This window comes from Puma concolor, chromosome B3 (genome assembly GCF_028749965.1).
Source record: "Puma concolor isolate L17-30 chromosome B3, mPumCon1.1.hap2, whole genome shotgun sequence".
NCBI classification, from domain to species: Eukaryota; Metazoa; Chordata; class Mammalia; order Carnivora; family Felidae; genus Puma; species Puma concolor.
The window spans coordinates 27,677,448-27,692,991 of NC_141672.1; the positions used below are offsets into that span (position 1 = coordinate 27,677,448).

The 15,544-nt window shown below is 40.7% G+C and overlaps 1 protein-coding gene across 20 annotated transcripts in view; it reads right to left on the bottom strand.

Moving 5' to 3' along the window:
• The window catches only part of TTLL5 (tubulin tyrosine ligase like 5), a 289,561-nt gene that overhangs the window by 84,664 nt on the left and 189,353 nt on the right, over positions 1-15,544 (bottom strand). For 17 of the 20 annotated variants that reach the window (XR_015252163.1, XR_015252162.1, XM_086709211.1 and 14 more), the window contains one exon: positions 7,421-7,616. The exons of 1 other annotated variant lie outside the window; for it this stretch is intronic. Coding sequence is in view for 17 of the 19 variants with exons in the window: in XM_086709211.1 (XP_086565337.1) it covers positions 7,421-7,616 (196 nt within the window). In the remaining 2 variants the exon portion in view is untranslated. Of the gene's footprint in view, positions 1-7,420; positions 7,617-10,588; positions 11,890-15,544 lie in introns of those variants that run through there. 2 more of the 20 variants (XM_086709221.1, XM_086709220.1) reach the window with 2 other exon arrangements.

The following is a 15,544-nucleotide window of genomic DNA, read 5'->3' on the forward strand; positions in this document are numbered from 1 at the left end:
ATCTGGCCATTTACAGAAAAAGTTTGCTGACCCCTGCTCCGACTTAGAACGGTTTCTTTTTTCTGTTTAAATTTTCATTTGTCTTAACTTTTTTCTTTATTATTTTTGACAAAGGCAGAGAAAGTGTGAGCAGGGGAGGGGAAGAGAGAGAGGGAGGATCTCAAGCAGGTTCCGTGCTGTCAGTGCAGAGCCCGATATGGGGCTCAAACTCACAAAACCATGAGATCATGACCTGAGCTGAAATCAAGAATCAGACGCTTAACTGCCTGAGCCACCCGGGCGCCCCAGAATGGTTTCTTTTTTACAACTGCTGGTTTTACTCATCAGTGTGTAAAAGTGCATGTTTTCCATTTTGTCTTACTTTGTTTATCACGGTCTCTATCAAATGGACCGGATCACACCTACTTCCTTGCACCTCAGTCCCTGGAAACCCTGCCAGTGGCTCCAGGTGACTTCCTCTTCCACGTCCAGGTTACAGGACCAGGTTTTTGTTGAGGTGGATTCAGTGCATGACAATTTCTCAGTTCATGAGTGCGGTGATAGACAGAGATGAAGATCAAAGCTTACTCGGCATGAATGTTAGAGATGTCATTTCCAAACATACCCTGAATCAGAGTTTGCCTTCTTGAAATCAATACCTTCAATAAGCTGGCCACCTAAGTGCAGAAGAGGATGGAGAACTTCCTCTGCATGTAATGCAAGAAAGGTTGCATGATCTTAACCAAAATGTTTTTAGAGAATCACTATGAAAGGCACAGACCACGCACATAATCAATGCAATTCAGTACGACAGAGTGCAATACAATGTAAAGCCTCCTTAAACGGCCTGTTCCATAGACAGGTATCTTTTGTGAATGTGCTAAGCAAATTAGATTTCAATTCTACCCACTACTCTCAAATAGGCAATTAATCAAATTGTTAGTTATGTCGGTGGCTACATACACTTTAGAAAAATGAATTCAAAGCATAAGGAGTTCGTCAAAGAAACCATCTAATAGGTTAACCCAAGGTTAGAAACACAGCACATACTGAGAATGCAAACCATGTTTCCATCAACAATGCGGTGATAATTGTAATGGTCAAGTCTCACACAGCCATAAGCTGGACTACAAGAAGAGGCTTAAAATCTAGAAGGGCTTTGCTTCTTCTGTGGAGTGTTCTTCATGTCCTCTGAAATGACGTACTCTAAATTACTAAATATCCTTCATGTGAGAACATTTAATATCTTATTTGCTATCTTCTTAGTTATAAACTCTTTAAGCTAAGAACTTAGTTTCTTGAGATCTCCCCACAGTCCCAGAACTTCATCCTGACTCATTTTTCCCTAAATCAACTATGGATTAGAAGAACAGGGGGAAGAAATAAATGATGTTATAAACATATATAAAATTATGATGAATGATTTTCTGTTCCCTCTCCAGGAGACACAAGATAACTCCCTTCTTGGGAGTTCTGACTCCTCCCTAAGACAGATATTCTGACAGATTCTAAAAAACATGTTTTTCCATATACTTCATAGTTCAGTGAAACTAAACCAGTGTAATCCTCACTGGAAAAAAAAAATCCACACAAAAATAGCAGTACTCTGAATTTTCAAAGGAATGTGAGTTGTTGGAAGCTAATCAAAAGAATGAGAAGGGCTATTAAATGAAGCAGTTTCTAAAAGTGAAAATCAGTAAAAACTGTCTCTCATCCCTTCAAACTTCAATGCCCTACAATCCCCCCCTCCTTTCCCTTTTTAAACATTATCACCATGTCAAGGCATGGAAGCATCAAAAGGAACCGAGTGTCTATATTTGTTAGCTCATTGATTATACTCCCATAAGAGAAATGAAGCTATTTTCGATGCCTCCCCTCTCCAGCATCTGATTAAGCTGGCATTCTCAAGTATCTGAATGATGGGGAGTTCAGATGTTTAAGAGTTTTAAGAAATGTACACAGATTTAAAAAAAAAATCTAAGATACACATTTCTATCTACAGTTGTGAAAATGCAAACTGTCTATCCCAAAGACTTTCTAAAGGAGGGAATTTCTACATGACGGAGGGCAACACGGTGATCAAAATGAGATGCTACATTCCACGCTTTCCAGGTAAGAAGGCTGGGTTTTCCTCTAGAAAAACAGACCTACAGAACTACTTCCCAAGTGCTTAGAGTTACAATTTCTCAATTACATTGAGTTAATATAATAGAGTACACGGGCATAGAAAAAGATGAGCAAGTGATGAATGAAATCAAAATAATAAAATGTCTGGACCTGGATGATAGTTAAAAAGATTAAGATAGCTCACAACACTAGGAAACTTGAAATCAACCACAAGAAAAAAATTGGAAAGGTAACAAATACTTGGGAGACTGAAGAACATCCTACGGAAGAATGAATGGGCTTGGGAATGCAAACTGGTGTGGCCACTATGGAAAACGGTATGGAAGTCCCTCAAAAAATTCAACGTAGAAATACCATATGATCCAATAATTCAAAGAAAACTAAACACTAAGTCGAAAAGATATATGTATCCTTATATTTATTGCAGCATTATTTACAAGAATAATGATATGGAAGCAACCTAAAAGTGTCCATCAATAGATGAATGGATAAGGAAGCTGTGGTACACACACATGTACATATATACAGTGGCATATTATGCAGCCATAAAAAAGGATGAGATCATGCCATTTGTGACAACATTGATGGACCTGGAAGATATTATGCTAAGTGAAATAAGTCATAGAAAGAGAAATAGCATATGACTTCATTCATATGTGGAATCTAAGAAAAACAAATGAATAAACAGAAAGCAGAATCAGACCTATAAACATGGAACAAACTGATGATCGCCAGAGAGAAGGAGGATGGGGCGTCAGGGCAAAATAGGTGAAGGGGTGTGAGAGATACAGGCTTCCGGTTATGGAATGAGTAAGTCACAGGAATAAAAGGTACAGTTAAGGAATACAGTGAATGAAATCATGATGCATTATACAGTGATAGATGGTAGATTCATTTGTGATCAGCACAGCATAATGTAGAAACTTACTGAATCACTATGTTGTACATCTGAAACTAACATAATATTGAGTGTCCTCTATACTCATTTAATAAAGTTTAAACTCCAGGAAAAAAAAAAAAAGAATGAATGGGCTAACCACGCAGTTAAAGAGGAAATTAAAAAGTATATGGAAGTCAATGAAAATGATAACACCACTACCCAAAACCTCTGGGACGCAGCAAAGGCGGTCATAAGAGGAAAGTATATAGCAATCCAGGCCTTCCTAAAGAAGGAAGAAAGATCTCAGAAACACTCCCTAACCTTACACCTTAAGAAGATAGAAGAAGAACAGCAAAAACCCCAAACCAGCAGAAGACAGGAAATAATAAAGATTAGAGCAGAAATTAATCCTATCAAAACCAAAAAAAACAGTAGAACAGATCAATGAAACCAGAAGCTGGTTCTTTGAAAGAATTAACAAAATTGATAAATCATTAGCCAGTTTGATCAAGAAGAAAAAAGAAAGGACCCAAATAAATAAAATCAAGGATGAAACAGGAGAGATCACAACCAACACAATAGAAATCAACACAATAAGAGAATATTATGAGCAATTATATGCCAATAAAATGGGTAATCTGGGAGAAATGACAAATTCCTAGAAACATATACACTACCAAAACTGAAATAGGAAGAAATAGAAAATTTGAAGAGACCCATAACCAGTAAGGAAATCAAATTAGTAATCAAAAATCTGCCAAAAAACGAGTCCAGGACCAGATGGCTTTCCAGGGGAATTCTACCAAACATTTAAGGAAGAGTTAACACCTATTCTCTTGAAACTGTTCCAAAAAATAGAAATGGAAGGAAAACTTCCAAACTCTTGCTATGAAGCCAGAACTACCTTGATTCCAAAACCAAACAGAGACCACACTAAAAAGGAGAACTAGAGACCAATTTCACTGATGAACATGGATGCAAAAATCCTCAACAAGATATTAGCCAACCAGATCCAACAATACATTAAAAAAATTATCACCACGACCAAGTGGGATTTATACCTGGGATGCAGGGCTGGTTCAATATCTGCAAAACAATTAACGTGATTCATCACATCAATAAAAGAAAGGACAAGAACCATATGATCCTCTCAACAGATGCAGAGAAAGCATTTGACAAAATATAGCATCCTTTCTTGATAAAAACCCTCAGGAAAGTAGGGATAGAAGGAGCGTACCTCGAGATCATAAAAGCCATATATGAACGACCCAACGCTAATATCATCCTGAATGGGGAAAAACTAAGAGCTTTCCCCCTAAAGTCAGGAACAAGACAGGGATGTCCACTCTCACCACTGTTATTCAACATAGTATTGGAAGTCTTAGCCTCTGCAATCAGACAACACAAAGAAATAAAGGGCATCCAAATCGGCCAGGAGGAGGTCAAATTTTCACTCTTTGCAGATGACATGATACTCTATATGGAAAAGCCAAAAGATTCCACCAAAAAACTGCCAGAATTGATTTATGAATTCAGCAAAATTGCAGGATATAAAATCAACACACAGAAATCGGTTGCATTTCTATACGCTAACAATGAAGCGACAGAAAGAGAAATCAAGGAATCGATCCCATTTACAGTTGCACAAAAAAACCATAAAATACCTAGGAATAAATCTAACCAAAGAGGTGAAAAATCTATACATGAAAACTATAGAAAGCTTATGAAAGAAATTGAAGAAGACACAAAAAAATGGAAAAAGATTCCATGATCCTGGATAGGAAGAACAAATATTGTCAAAATGTTGATACTACCCAAAGCAATCTACATATTCAATGCCATCCCTATCAAAGTAACACCAGCATTCCTCACAGAGCTAGAAAAAATAATCCTAAAATTTGTATGGAACCAGAAAAGACCCCAAATGGCCAAAACAATCTGAAAAAGAAAACCAAAGCAGGAGGCATCACAATCCCAGACTTCAAGCTATACTACAAATCTGTCATCATCAAGACAGTATGGTACTGGCACAAGAACAGACACTCAGATCAATGAAACAGAATAGAGAATCCAGAAATGGACTCACAAACGTATGGCCAACTAATCTTTGACAAAGCAGGAAAGAACATCCAATAGAATAAACACAGTCTCTTCAGCAAGTGGTGCTGGGAAAACTGGACAGCAACATGCAGAAGAATGAATCTGGACCACTTTCTGACACCATACACAAAAATAAACTCAAAACGGATGAAAGACCTAAATGTAAGACAGGAAGCCATCGAAATCCTCAAGGAGAAAGCAGGCAAAAACCTCTTTGATCTTGGCCACAGTAACTTCTTACTCAACACGTCTCCAGAGACAAGGGAAACAAAAGCAAAAATGAACTACTGGGACCTCATCAAAATAAAAAGCTTCTGCATAGCGAAGGAAACAATCAGCAAAACTAAAAGGCAACTGACAGAATGGGAGAAGATATTTGCAAATGACAGATAAGATAAAGGGTTAGTATCCAAAATCTATAAAGAACTTATCAAACTCAACACCCAAAAAACAAATAATCCAGTGAAGAAAACGGGCAAAAGACATGAATAGACACTTCTCCAAAGAAGACATCCAGATGGCCACCCGACACATGAAAAAAACGCTCCACATCACTCATCATCAGGGAAATGCAAATCAAAACCACAATGAGATACCACATCACACCTGTCAGAATGGCTAAGATTAACAACTCAGGCAACAACAGATGTTGGCGAGGATGCGGAGAAAGAGGATCTCTTTTGCATTGTTGGTGGGAATGCAAGCTGGTGCAGCCACTCTGGAAAACAGTATGGAGGTTCCTCAAAAAACTAAAACTAGAACTACCCTACGACCCAGCAATGGCACTAGTAGGCATTTATCCAATGGATACAGGTGTGCTGTTTCGAAGGGACACATGCACTCCCATGTTTACAGCAGCACTATCAACAATGGCCAAAGTATGGAAAGAGCCCAAATGTCCATTGATGGACGAATGGATAAAGACAAATGTAGTATACATATATACAATGGAGTACTACTCGGCAATCAAAAAGAATGAAATCTTGCCATTTGCTCCTACATGGATGGAACTGGAGGGTATTATGCTAAGTGAAATTAGTCAGTCAAAGAAAGACAAAAATCATATGGCTTCACTCATATGAGGACTTTAAGAGACAAAACAGATGAGCATAAGGGAAGGGAAACAAAAATAAGATAAAAACAGGGAGGGGGACAAAACAGAAGAGACTCATAAATATGGAGAACAAACTGAGGGTTACGGGAGGGGTTGTGGGAGGAGGAATGGGCTAAATGGGGAAGGGGCACTAAGGAATCTATTCCTGAAATCTTTGTTGCACTACATGCTAACTAATTTGGATGTAAATTTTAAAAACTAAAAAACAAAATTAAAAAAAAGATTAAGATAGAGAGCATCATCATGATTGTTTTATTTAGAGGGGGGGAAAGACTTTGGGAAATGGTGCTTTTGTCTTTAAGTGAATATTAATTTTGCACAAACTAACGCACACTATGTACTACATTTTTATAAGAGCAAATAACAAGAGATCAAACCGATATATTTCTTCACATAGCCAAATAAAAGAGAAGCTCATGGAATCAGTGCTGAGATAGCCCAACACAACATGTAGAACACAGTAACGGATTCTAAAGATGGCCCTGAAATGATCAAGAGAAACTTAACTCCAGATGGTCTTTCCCTGTAATTTGGGCCATACTGACACACCAGCACAATTCACTTACAATTCACTTACACAGCTCCCTCGCACATATACTCAGGAGTGTCTGTCATTCTACGGGTAGAAGGAAAATGGTATTTCACTAGAACACAAGGGCCAAGACAGCGAGGATTTTTGTGTATACCGTTGCATTTTTGCGGGTACGTTGTTTTGTGTACCGTCGAGCCAGAAGACCAACAGCTTAACTTACGACTACTTCCTGTGAAAAGAACTGGAAATATTATTTACACCTTGAAAATCTTGGTAAGTTATGAAGGATTAATGTGTGCTTATGTATACCAAGGGTGTACCAAAGAAATAGTACATTTAGGAAAAAAGTTGCTTCAAATGCTACCTTTTAGGTATGTGGAAATTAGACCCGCTGGGAGCTTACTGAACGACCATCAGGCAACAGAAAGGGGCAATGCTACAACAGAGATTTTTGTAGAGAAATATTCAAGTGGAAGAAAATGTCACACCTGGTTCAGTGTCACCTCCTGCCAGAGCCAACATCAAGGCTTCAGCACGTTTCTTCCCTCAGAGTAGGTTCTCCAAGAGCCATGCGAGCCATACTGGTGTAGGTAAACTTTTGGGAAACTATTCCTACCTTTTCCATTGACCTTCTTCCACCCCCGTAGAAGAAAGATACTGGCATATGGAAAAGCCTTATCTGAATTACCTGATGCCGGGCTCGACTCTGGTCCAGAAGCTGCCGGGACTGAAGTTTTTGTTGTTCAAGTTGCTGCAGGGCAAAATGGAGTTGGTAACTGCCCGCTGTGGGGTGATACTTGTGCTGAGGGACAACCCCTGTAGCCTTGCTATATGCGTTGTTCTCTACCTCTCCCTCCCAGGCAAAGCCACCTGTTTGAAGGCTCCTGAAGAGAAAAGAAAGCAGAGCTCTTAGAGTGGTTGTGTGAACAGCCTAAAGGAAAAGAGAGAAATATCACAGGTATTTTTCCTTTACAGAGCTAACATAGCTTGGAATTTACAAATCTGTTTGTGTGAGAAATCATCTGACTCGCCCACTAAACCACAGCTCCATGAAGACAAAGACAGGGCCCGCTCTGTTCTCCACTCTCTTTGTAGCACTTATCCTGAGGCCGGGGCACATGGTCAGTCTACAGTATCTGTTGAAGGTTAAGTAATTAAAATAGTAATTTCAGTCCCCTGTGACGGCCACAAGGTCTTCCAAAAAGGAGCCCAGGAAGCTTCAAATTCAGGACGGCTGGTTGAATCTAAGGTAGGAACAGAGGCACAATCATCTTCTAAAACATCAACTTTAAAAGAACAGGGGTTAATTATACAGAAGTCATGGTTTTTCTTAACCACCTATTAGTGAGCTTACGTGTGCATCATGAGATAAGATAACTGGTCTGAGAAGACAGGTTTTTCCTTATTCTAAATTTACCTCAGTAGGGTCCCCAGCCAAGCAGATGTTTGGCCTGTCAGACACATGAGGAAGGAGAAGGGCTGGTGGCCTTTGGAACTGTTCAGTACCCATGCTATGCTGTCTGTTAAGAACTCTGACCTTCTTCCTTGCCCAGATCCCCACATTTTAGATTCTGGTGACCATGTCTGTATATATCCCAGTTGAAGTCTTCATAACTACAGGCCTCCGCTTGCCCTCTCGGTCTGTTTCTTCCAGGTAGAAAAGTCCCCATTTATACCATTTCATGCTAATTAGGATGGTGATTATTAAAAATGAAACCAAATACATGGAAAAAAACCAAGCGCTGGCCAGCATGAGGAAACACTGGAACTCTCGTGCATTGCTGGTGGGAATGTGAAATGTTGTAGCTCCTGTGGAAAACATTCTGGCAGTTCCTCAAAAAGCCAAACACAGAATTACCATGTGATTCAGTGATTCCACCCCTAGGCATAACCACCCCCCCCCCAATTGAAAACAGGGCCTACTTGTACATCGAAGTTCCCAGCAGCATTATTTCCAGTAGCCAAACGGTGAAAACATCAACAGATGAATGGATAAACAAATGTGGTCTATACGTCCAATGAAATATTAGTCAGCCTTAAAAAGGAAGGAGATTCTGACACAAGAGACAACATGGATGAACCCTGGGGACGTTATGCTAAGTGAAATAAGTCTGTCACAAAAGGACCAATATTGCAGGATTTCACTTATACGAGGTCCCTAGAAGAGTCAAATTCATAGAGACAAAGTAGAACAGTGGTTGCTGGGGCTGGGGAGATGGGAGAATCGGGAGTTACTGTTTAATGGGTACTGAGTTACAGCTTGGGATGATGAGAAAGTTCTGGAGCCAGATGGTGGTGATGGTTGCACAAATTGTGAATGTACAAGATGCCACTGAATCGTAGCACAGAAATGGTACATTTTAGGATATATATATTGCCCCACATTTTTAAAAAAGGTCCCCTTTAAAAAGGTTTTTAGAACAGTCTTTTATCTGGCAGCCCTTTTCACTCACTTCTGGTTCTTCTCTGGACCTTCTTTAATTACCCTGCGTTTTTTTTTTGTTTGTTTGTTTTTTCCTTTTTGAAGTATAGTGACCAGAAAATTGCACACAGAAGAAACATGAAGAATCTCATTGTGAACAACCTTACCCCAAACCTGATTAACGGGGCTTTAGGAAAGGAAACCGTGCCTAACTGAAGAGAAAATATTCATAGTGACTTAAATCATCACGCTGTTATTTCCTCTGCAAATTTCCTTTGGCATTAATGGTCATTTTGATGGCAGAGTCACAGCAACACTGGGGTAAGGTTATGCCGACCTTCCTGAGGCCTGACCTATGGGCCACCTAGTTATTTATAACCTGATTCCTAATGACCCCAACGGAACCCTGGGGGAGGGGACAGAGCGGAATGTCTGCTGAATCCAGAAGCCCAGGCTCCTCTCTTGTCTGTGTTCTCCCTCACAGCTTCATCATTTCAGGGGGCTGCTTTGGAGTCTCTGCCTCTCTCAAAGAGATTTCCAAGTACCTAGTTAAGGGAAAGTCTGCATAATGTATCCCGAAGCCCACGGATGAAAGGTTTTCTACTCACATAATCTCACCTCTGATATGTCACATCCCTTGCTCATCTCCTCCCACAGTTTGGCTCCCACAGTTCAGTTGCACAATCACACGCTTTTGGCTAATCTTCTTGGAGAAAAGTACCCAAATGCTCAGGGCTTATTTATGAATTTTTCCGAGTATGACATCTGATCTTCAGTGACCCCTCGGTGTGTGTGCTACTCTACATAGTTCAAACGACGCAGTCTTTCCCAAGGGGCTTCCAGAGGTATGGAGAAGTGTGGCGGCCAATGACTGACGAGAAAGGAGTCGTACCTAAATACGCAGATAGAACGTTCACATTGTTCACAAAGTGCAATGCTGAATGGGAGTCAAACAGGAGTTCAGGGGTGAGGAAAGGAGGGGCCAGAGGCACGTGTCATCTCCTTTCTCATTAGTGAGGGGAGAGGAAAGCTTAGTGAAGAAAACATGTGGGGAGGTGCACGGGCTCTGAGTGGAAGGAGTGGTGGGTGGAGAAAGGCCTCCAGGTAGAAAGGAAGAGAAGGGTGGGGGCAAGGGTGGGTTGATCCAGTGAACAAAGGAACACGGGAAGATACAGATGAAACAGCAGGAACTGCCTGACTGGACTAACCTTCAGATTTCTGTATCAATTAGGGCAGATATTCAAATTTAGAAGGAAACTACGGTTTATGGTAACTGCACCAAAAGTCAAAAAATACACCAACTGTGATTCTCCTTCCACCCTGGCTTGCTGGTTCTAGAAGTTTCTGGCCACGGGCAGCAATCTAGACTCGGGAATTAGGTATTAAAGGATTTTTGTAACTACGTTATAACTATTAAGTCAGAAATCATCTCACTGGCAGGCTAGGTTGGTTTTATTTTCTGAAAGCTTCTTTAACAACAAATATTCCTAGGAGGCATTTACTTTAACGCCTGCTTGTTGTGCATCAGAAATCAGAGTCTGTAACAGGGCCCTCTTCCATGGAGACCACCAGGGACTGTGAGTGTTAGGGGTAGGACAGCGGGCAAGAGGAGATCACGTAAGAGTAAGACTGAGGATGAGAGGAGGTTTGCTCATCCAACTGCAAACTGTGAACAGACTGCAACGTCATAAACTTTCACAGCAGAAGCTGCTTTTAATCTCCTCAGTACCATAAATCCACTCTCCAAATCACAAAAGAAACTTTCTCAAGCAAGGAGAAACTTTTAGCCAAGAGGCAGGAATTTTTACAGTGCACCACTGGGTAGGGACCGGAGCGCTGAGCCGTGGAGGGCGATGTGGTGATGCCGGGTGAAGCTCGCTTGCTTGGAGCGCCAGTGGGTGGTACTCAGGCTGCTGTATCTTCTAACTAAAGCACAAGTGTGTGGGGTTTGTAGGACGCAGGTTGTACAATGGCTGACTCGGAGGAGGCCAGGCGCACTCTCTTCTGGGCCTTCCCTGAGATTCCGTTACCTGCATATTCCTTCATGTGGCATCTAATAGTTTCTGTTTCCATCCAAAATTCCATCCCATTTTCCTGAACCTCAATTCATTGTAGTCTACTAGTAATACATTTTCTACTCCCATCAAAATTTTGAGATTCATTTGTTCTCTCTAGTTTTTATATTATTCTTTGCTCAATACTAAAATATAATAGTGCAAAGAGTCCCTGAAAATAACTTCTAAGAGTTTCATGTTATCTGTACAGCCAAGAAAGTTAGCTGTGGAAAAGCTCAGAATGTCTAACATTGGACTCAAATTCAAAGATTCAGAGTCAACTATGCTGTATTTCCCTTTACTACATATGTAGCTAATAGGCAACAATATGGCAAATTTTTTCTCAACATCACCCTCTCTTATTAGCCAATTTACTTAGAACTTCATCTCACTTTCTATGTTGCACTGTGGCATATCAGGGCTAAATGTTTCCCCATAACTGTCCTCCTGCAGAACGCCCCCCCCCCCCAACCTCCAGCCAATATACATTGAAGGGCTAGACTTTCCCCTTTGCTTTAATAGCTGTTCCAAAGAATGGATGTTGGTTCTAAGGAACTTGGAGGTGATCTATCAAACGCACTGGTTTTTAGCAAAGCAGATCTCCTCACCAGGCAATTACACTCTCCATGAAGATAGGCTTTCAGCGTCAAGATTTTCTGAGAATCATGTGATGTCACAAGACTGTAGGGGAAGAATGGGGCACAGAAATGTGACAGTCATACAGAGAGTGTGACCCCCACAGCCCACTTCCCCGGGCTCCTTCACCCAATTGCAGCAAAACTTGAGCTACCATGTACAGGCAAGGATGCCCCTGTCCTTCTTGAGGGTTGGGAAGTGTGTGGGTGTGCTTTCAAAGGCCATAATAATGGGGGTGGGGGATTGCTGACATTCAATAGGTGGGGGGGGGCAGTGTCAAGGGTGCTAAACGTCTAAAAACGCAGGGAAGAGTCGTGTACTAGGAAGAATATGTCTGCTCAGAATGCCACCAATGCTTCTAATGAGAAACACTGTAGAGCCATGAAGGAAGTGCTTTCTGGGGAGAATCTTACTGTTTCTTCACAAGAAAGAATATCCATCTACTTCCATGGCACTTTATAGAATGTGTAGATGTTAAAGACAGCAGAGGTTACATTCTCTTTGTAAATTCTCAGTCCCAAACAAAGTAGTCATAGCACACAGTACGTGTGTGGTAAATGCTGAAGATCCTACAGGGAAGGGTGGGGCTCCCACGAGCAGTACAAAGCAGTGCTGGCCGGAATATGAAGCGGCTACCTTGGACTGTGACTCAGTCACACAAGCGCCCTTCCTTGAGACGACTATCACACAGGGCCCTGGAGAACTTTACGTGTGCATCCTATTTCATCAGGCAGAACATTAAAAAGATATGTAATCCAGAGCTGAGATTTAATAATTATTACTGCTTAACAAGGATTTTCTTAAGTAGCACTGGCATTACTCTTGTAACTACAAATACTTTGGTGGTAAAGATTACAATGGTCGCTACTATACTTTGGTGCCACAGCCTTAATTTCTGCTAAGGCATGAAGAGTTTTACAAAAACACCACTGTTTTTGCAACATGTGTAAATGTCAACGTGGTGAAAAAGGCAAAAAAATGTCTTAGCATTACTGTGAAAAACCTTTTGATCCTACTGGCTTCCTCAAAGGGTCTTGAGGATCCCCCCCTGGACCCCCAGATCCATGAACTGCACTTGGTGAACCACAGACCTGTTGCAATACAGCCTGGGGACAGGTGAGAAGAGAGCACGACCGGAAAAGGACTCTTCAGTTACCCAAAAAGCTGACATACAGGATGAAAAGCAGACACCTCTCACAGTTCAGAAAGCTGGCCACATGACTGTAAAGCATAAAAGGATCTCTAGAATCTTAACTGGTGCTCCCATCCGGCTCTCCAAACATCTGAAGCCAGAGATGAACTGGAATCTAACAAAGGCTGTGACAAAGTCCAGACCCAGCGTAATTATCAATTAGATTGGCTCACCCCCTTCGCCTCCCACCCCTCTCCCACACACTAGCAACCGGAGAAAAGGATAAGCATGTCTTTTTGGGAGAGGGGGGAGGGTAAATAACATTTACTTAAGACTCTGGTTTTACAGAAAATGCCTAGCATACAACTAATACTTGTAAAAGACACGCAGAAGCAAGAAAATGTGACCCAGGAGAGAAAACAGTCAATAGAAGGGCACTGACAAGATGGCACAGATGTTGGACTTACCAGAGGTGGACTTCAAAATAACCATGAGAAACATGTATGAGGGTCAAGTATAAAAGGGGGGCAACATGTATGAACAAATGGGGGAATTTCAATAGAGAGATGAAGTTTACTTAAAAAAAAAAAAAAAACCATACAAGAATTCTAGAAGTGAAAAAATATACAATCTGAAAGGAAGAATTCATTCCAAATGCTTAACAACAGACTGAGTGCAATAGAGGAGAGTATGTAACATATATAAAATTGGAATCCCAGAAGGCAGAGGAGAGAGAATGAGGCAGAAGAAATCTATAAAGGGATAAAGGCTGAGAATTTCCAATGCTGATGGAAGACATTAACCTACAGACCTAAGTAGCTCAGCAAATCCTAAGCAGGGTTAAGTACAAAGAAATCTACACCCAGGCACATGATAGTCCAATTGCTGAAAACTAAAAATAAGGAACAAAAACTTCAAAGCAGCCAGGGTGGTGGGGTGCTGGTTGGCGCTGGTAGAAATATTACCCACAAGCGAACAACAATGCTAATGGTTAGCTGACTTATCATTAGAAAACAAAGGCCCGAAAACAATGAACAGGTATTTTAAAGTGCTGGGAAAAAAACCAAAACCAAACAAAAACGCTGCCAGTATAGACTTAAACATTTAAACAACACTCTCCACCCACTCAGTCAATTTGACAATTATGTGAAACTATATCCAGTAACTTCAGAATACACATTCTTTTCAAGTGAACACGGAACATTCATGAAGATAGTCCAAATGCTGGGCCATAAAATAAGTCTCAATAAAAATCAAAGGAACCTCAAAAAATAAATGGTAATTACCTTTAAAAAAAATCAAAGGACTAAAATCCAGAATGTACACTGATTAGAATATTAAATTATAAATCAGTAATAAGATATCTAGAAAATTCCAAAATATTTGGAAATTTAACAACACACTTCTACATAATCTATGAGTCAAGGAAGAAATCACAGGAAAAATTTAAAAATGTATTCAACTGAGTGGCAATGAAAACACAACTGAACAAAACCTAAAAGAGTACTTAATTAGAAACTTATAATATTTAATGTCTTTATTAGAAAAGAAATGAGTAAAAATTAACAACCTAAGCTTTCACCTTAAGAAGCTAGAAAAATAAGAGCAAGGTAAACACACAGTAAGTAGAATAAAAAATAGAATAATAAAAGCAGAAGTCAACAAGGAGGCCATTCGACTGAGGTGGCTCTAATGCCTTGGCAGCCTTTATAAGCAAACCAAAACTTAAGCCAGCATCAGTGCACTCAAGTCTGAGAAAATGAAATTAAGAACAACCAATCACAAAAAGCCCAGTAGGCTTTCCCAAATAAGGCAACTGCTTCAGCTATAGTCAATCAAGTAATCAAATAATTTCCTTGCTTTATTTAGGAGTCTGCTCTATTAAAAAAAAGAAAAAAAGGGCGGGGGGGGCGGTGCGTGACTGGCTGGCTCAGTCAGGTAAGTGTCCAACTTCAGCTCAGGTCATGATCCCATGGTTCGTGGGTTCAAGCCCCACATCGGGCTCTGTGCTGATAGCTCAGAGCCTGAAGCCTGCTTCGGATTCTGTCTCCCTCTCTCTCTCTCTCTCTCTCTCTGCCCCTATCCTGCTCACTCTCTGTCTCTTTCTGTCTCTCAGAAATAAATAAACATTAAAAAAAAAAAGAAAGCCTTTCCCTTAGTTCCCCCTGATAGATTGCCCCTAACCATTTTCAGTTTGTCACTGCCCAGTTAAAAATCAATGTTTGCTCCAATGAGCTCTTCAAAATTTTAATACACTTCAGTTTATCTTTTAGCACAGTGAAATAGAAAATAGGCAAACAGGGGCGCCTGGGTGGCGCAGTCGGTTAAGCGTCCGACTTCAGCCAGGTCACGATCTCGCGGTCCGTGAGTTCGAGCCCCGCGTCGGGCTCTGGGCTGATGGCTCAGAGCCTGGAGCCTGTTTCCGATTCTGTGTCTCCCTCTCTCTCTGCCCCTCCCCCGTTCATGCTCTGTCTCTGTCTGTCCCAAAAATAAATAAACGTTGGAAAAAAAAAAAAAAAAAAAGAAAGAAAATAGGCAAACAGAGCACATCAACAAAATCAAAGGTGG